Below are 5,984 nucleotides of genomic sequence, written 5' to 3'. Positions count from 1 at the left end.
TATTATATTTAACTAGCGACCCTTTGCACGTGTTGCGTGTATAAGTTTTTTTATATAAATATTAAATAAAATATTTTAATAGTTTTAAAATTTTTCGAAAATGCATGTAATAGTGATAAGATAACATATAATTTTTGTTAAAATAGTTTTTATGATATATTTTTTTTTTATCAAATGGAGATTGAGTTCTTTTATAATTTTAAAGAGATATTGTCGATTTTTTTAAAAAAATATTGATCACGTCATAAAAGTTCCCCAACTTAATAAATAAATAGTATAACTATAGAATCAAGTTTACATATATCTATATAATATAAAGACAATTTTAGATATAGTAAATATGACCAAATTAATATTATTATACTAATCACTAGACGTTAATAATTTAAAATATCAGAATGATTTATTTAAGGAAAATGTCAAGAGAAAACTAGTATATATCAAAATAAGAGAAGAAATTGTAATCGAAATTCCAATTATATAAAACATTGTGTACAAGCAAAAAACTAATAAAAGTATTTACATATTCGAAACACGAAAGGTAAGGTAGAAATGAGAGACGAACAATACTTGAAAAAGGAGACCGATTTTCAACTCTATAGCTTATTAGAGGAAACGCTTTTGAGAAAAGAAAGACTAACACGTTACGAGTTAGACTAATCAACATTCATCCTAAAAATATAACTTTCATCCATCGTCTAAGTTAATTAGTTAGAATCCTATTTTAATCAGAACACATCACTCATTTTAAGCAGCAGCACGTTCCCTACAACTTTCGAAACACAATGGGTGCACCATGTTGAGGGTGTAGAAGCATTAGAACCGAAGGCGAATGTTGGTAGCTGGGCGAGAGCTCGAAAGAGAATCGTTGGAGAATTATGGCGATAGCTAGCTTGGCTTGTAATATGGCTAGGTTTTGGCCTATGCAACGACGGGCTCCTAAGCCAAAAGGCATGAACGCCATCGGGTGGTTGGCCGCGTGGGCGACGCCTTTGGCGAACCTAGCTGGGTTGAACTCGTGCACATCGTGACACCAAAGGGTTGGGTCGTGGTGTACAGCTAGTATGGGGATGAGAAGCTCCGTCCCGCGTGGTATTTGGAGCGTGCCTAGCTGTGTATCGGTCTTGGCTCGTCTGATTACAGCTACTGCTGGCGGGTATAGCCGTAGTGATTCGTTTAAGATCATTGCCAGCTGCAAATTAATTCAAACATTAAACTAATCATTCAACTTAGAAACAAGTATTTAAAACCATGTCGCAAGCAAAATGTGTACTAAATTTCATAGTCTGTAACTAATCAGAGCAAGAATCCATTTAAATTAATTCAAACAACAAGAAATAAAATAGCATTTTTAAAATTATCATCACATTATTATATCAACATCATTAATAACCCTCAAGATAAGATCCCTTTTCGCGCATCAAACACATGCTTAAGTTTCGCTTTTTATTTCCCACAATTTCCAAGGATGAATTGTCCTTTTCGAAAAAAAAAATATTATATTGTACATATACATACATTTATGTAAATAAATATGCGTACATATAAATTATATAATCATGTCATGCTCAGGACTTGGGCTTATATTTTATTATATAAAGTAAAATATTTAACTTTCATGTTAATATTTCGATTGTAAGGTTAAAGATCATGAAAATTTATATATTTTTGTTTTGGAAAAGCTATCATCCCATAATAGATTAATTATACACAAAATTCGACTAATTTAAAAATATTATTTTTATATCAAAAATATTCGAGACCATTTCCATATGATCTTTTCCAGCTTAAAATGCATTTGGCCTAAAAATCGATTTAATTGTAACAAACTAGTAAAAAAAAAAGCTATGGCTATTGAAAATAGAATTAGCAATGATTAACGCACTTTTTAAAAGAAAAGAAAAAGTAGAAAAAATAATTACCGTTTTGAGCTTGGCGAGATCATCTTTAATAGGGACTTCACGTGTTCCACACACCCGCAAGACCTCCTCACGTGCCTGTTCCTGCCACTGGGGATGCATCGCCAGCAGCACCGCCGTCCACGTCAGCAGATTCGACGTCGTGTGGTGGCCGGCGAAGAACAGCGTCTTGCACTCCTCGACGATGTCGTTCGGCGTCACCGCCAGCGGCGCAGCAGCCTCATCCCCCGCCCGCATCATCACCTCCAACAAGTCGTTGGGACACTCACCCGACGTCGCCTCCGCCTGCCCACTCGAATCCCCCGAAGACCGCCGCCTGCCGTCGATAACCTTCAGCAGCGATCTACGGATCTCCTTTTCCAATCCCCAAGATATTCGGTTCTTTTTGGTGGGGAAGAACCTGAAAAATCAACAAACAGACACCTTTTCATCAGAAGATATAACTACACAAAAATGGGGTATCAACTATCATGTGTCGCTTCGCTCGATTGGACGTGCATCAGTTTCGAGGGGAAGGAATATGATTTTTCACGCGTGATTTGATTATTGGGGCCTCGTTATTTTTAATGCATTTTTACTATTAATTATTATATTATTTACTTGTCATATATTACTACATATCCCACACTTATAATCTTACTGTGACCACCAAGTAATTGGTTTTCGAAATCGACCCACGTCTTAAATTTGAGATCTTGATTTAAGTTCGAATCAAATCAAACATTTCGTTTTGAAATTTGAAACAATAAGACATCGGCGTTAATAGTGAAAGTTGCACCACACGAAATGTAATAATTATGTGCATAATTATGAAATCATTATAATAATTACGATCATTATTGCGATTTGGAAATATTTAGGAAAAGACATAATTACTATTAATGAGAACTTACCTATATCCAGGGATGAAAAATTTCTGATAGGCTTCGGTGGCATGGACCATTTGCTGTGCTAGCAGTTCAAAAATGGCTCTCCCTTCAGAATAGCTGCTTCCAAACGTCACTCTTGTTATTACATCTCTCACTATATTCTGGAACCAATCAGAAACCTCGACTTCAACCTTGCCTGAATCCGACATTTTCTCCGGCCAAGTCGCCAACGCCTCTTCTATGATTTTGCCCATCAGGGGCACCACCAACTGTTAATAATATCCGACGTCATGTTTAGTTGATAAATATTGAATGGTTGCATTGATAAGGTGTGTGTATAATTTTATTGGTTGACTAACTCGACATGGAATCGTATCTAGATCAGTATGGACTTGTGCTCATGATGATATAATAAAGTCAAGATAAGTATATCACTTCTAAATAAATTTCTTTTTGTTATTCCTTGTTCGGCGACGACTAATAAACCATGGATGAATCATGATTTATTCTTGACGATTAAATTTATCATATACCTTGAGATTTTCTGTGTGGAAAGTTGGTTGAATGATCTTTCTGTGGTGAGCCCATTTCTCTCCTTTGAGACTCAACAGGCCGTCGCCTTCGATTTTCCGCACTAATTCCGGCGACTCGTTTTTCTCGAACAACTCTGATTTCAAGACGAAGATTTCTCTGATAAGAGCCGGATCAGAAACCGTGACACGAGCTGTTGGTCCGAACCACACAAGAAACATGGAGCCTGCAGCCATGTGAAAGCACTTCATTATTAAGTAGGGTTTTATCTTAAGTGCTAAATATCACATACCAAAGATCAAATATATCGGTGTTTACCAAAAGTGGTAGCACAAAAAAAAGAAGTAACGGGTTCATCATTTTGTCTAAAGAAAATGGATAGTGTAGACCCTACAGAAACACACAATGATCCTCACAATAACTCTCTTGAATAAGTAATTAATGTGTGTGTGTGTTTGCAAGAACAAAAGAAAATGTTAAAAAACAAAAAAAAAATCCCACAAAGTGAAGAAACAAGATTTTTTGAGGCATGAAATGAAGATCAAGTACCATATATTTTCTTCCAATGATGATAGAAAGACAGGACTCTTGGGAGTATATTGTGGGAGAAAGGCATGGATTGAGATGAAGCAATCAAATTCAAGCTAGAAATCTCCTTCATATTCCCCAGCAAAAGATGGTATTTTGGACCCTTAATGCCTTGCTTCGTGAAATGGCTCCCAATTTTCCTTGGTGTCCACCATATATGAACCACAATCTTCAGCACAAAAAGCATCAAAATACATGAGATCAGAAGTGACCCTAAGAAATTAAGGTTGTAATAATCTTCCATGGCTCAAGTTTTTCTTTTCTTTTCTTAAAAAAAAACAGAAAATCTTGATTTGGGATTTCTTGAGGGTTGGGGAGCAGAGGGAGAATGAAGAATATTGTTGTGGCTGGTTGGCTGGATTGTGTTTGGTTTTAGACAAAGATGGGAAAAGTGGAGGTTTCAAAGAAGATGGGCTTAAACTAAGGCTGATGGTATATATATATATATATATATATACGACGTGGCTAGGACTCTTGAGAGCCGAGACTGGGCGTTTGAAGATGAACCATGCACGTCATGTATTGAAAGTTGTGTAAGTTAGCTTAACTGCTAATTTTCTGAGGAGAGTAAAACTTTCTGTTTTGGTGAAGGAGTTCACAAAATTGACAGCCACAAAAAATTGGTCATGAAAATTTTGATCTTCGAAATTTTAATTTTCAGTTTTCATTATATGAACAAGATTTGTATCATCGTTAGATCAGCGCTATCTAATCGTCGATCGGGGTTATAATGAGTTCACAATTATTTATTTAGTAAATTTAAGATCTAGTAATTAAATAATAATATTAGAAGTGCAGACTCCTATATGTACATGATTATCATGGAATATTCTAGAATGGTCTAGAATTGATTAATTAATTTATTAACAATCACTTAAGAAATTAAATAATGATTACTTTGCATAGCTCCTCAAAATTCGGCCACTTCAATTTTTCAAAAGAAAAATTTCAAGGCCACTCTCACGACCACATCGCCACATGATTTCTGGAATTCAAGCGATCTAGTCTCGACGCAAAATTGTTTAAGATTTCTATTGTGATCTAAACAAGAGATCCATTATTCGATCATGAACTTGATTAGGCGATCAAATGAGAAAGATCTATTCGTATTAATTTACAAGAAGGACTATATCCGCTAAAAAAACCAGAATAGTTGGAGCCGACATTATACACGCAAAGGTAAACAGATTTAAAGCACCCTATAAATGTTATAAATCATACGACGTACAATAAACGTTTTTAAATTCAAAACTAAAATTTTTAAAATTTCGCTGCGTCTTGGATACGAGAAAACAATACTCCAACATATATGTCAAATATTATGCATATAAGAGTTTTTTTTTTTTGAACATATAGGAGTCATATATCGAGATGTGAGAGTCTAATGGACAAATAGTTTTAGCTTAGCAATAATAAAAGCAAGCATATCAAATTTTGTGGGAACAAATAATGCATTATAGTTAGCTACTTGACATTATTCATATTATATATAATTTCAGCATGTTATGGAGACAACAGACAAAATATTTATTATATATTTATATATATTTTTTTATTTTATTTTTTTATCAAAAGAGGGCAAAACATTTTACATCAAGTTTCCAAGCACTGCTCTATCTTCTTGGAAAGTCTGTAAACCATTTCCGAAGGCATGCATGTTGGTGTCTCTTATTAAATGTTTGATCTTCACTCCAATTGTCTCTTATACCTAGTAAATGACTTATGCTAACTAAATTATTCCAGTCGAGTTCGTCTTTTTTAAATTAATTTGATGGTATTTAAGCATCTTAATTTCTATGGAATCCGCCCTTCGATTTAAAGTGTAAAGAAAATATTAATTAAAGGTGGTAGGGATGAATTAAGGTTGAAATGGCCCCCATGATGTTTTGGTGTTATTAAGACAAAGATTAAGGGAAGTGGCCTTGGATGGGGTACCCTTGTTTTGAGACAAGCAAGGCACATCCCCCCCGTTATCACAGCAAAAAGGAGCAATATAATAGACAGCCTTGTTCCCATGTGCATCAATTTAAGAGCAATCTTCCAAAACACTACTTGTCCAATGCTTCCTCTCCCCCTT

At 34.9% G+C, this 5,984-nt stretch overlaps 1 protein-coding gene across 1 annotated transcript; it reads right to left on the bottom strand.

The window, feature by feature from the left end:
- Positions 1-465: 465 nt before the first annotated feature.
- LOC140990972 (cytochrome P450 734A1-like) lies at positions 466-4,321 on the bottom strand. The gene is made up of 5 exons (XM_073460865.1): positions 3,869-4,321; positions 3,322-3,545; positions 2,813-3,057; positions 1,923-2,319; positions 466-1,192 (listed from the first exon to the last, which is right to left on the bottom strand). Exons 1-5 carry the CDS (start codon positions 4,149-4,151, stop codon positions 767-769), a joined length of 1,575 nt encoding a protein of 524 aa, XP_073316966.1. The 5' UTR covers positions 4,152-4,321; the 3' UTR covers positions 466-766.
- Between the last annotated feature and the right edge of the window lie 1,663 nt (positions 4,322-5,984).

This window comes from Primulina huaijiensis, chromosome 13 (genome assembly GCF_012295235.1).
Source record: "Primulina huaijiensis isolate GDHJ02 chromosome 13, ASM1229523v2, whole genome shotgun sequence".
Lineage (NCBI taxonomy): Eukaryota > Viridiplantae > Streptophyta > Magnoliopsida > Lamiales > Gesneriaceae > Primulina > Primulina huaijiensis.
This window is presented reverse-complemented; position numbering and strand designations above follow the sequence as displayed.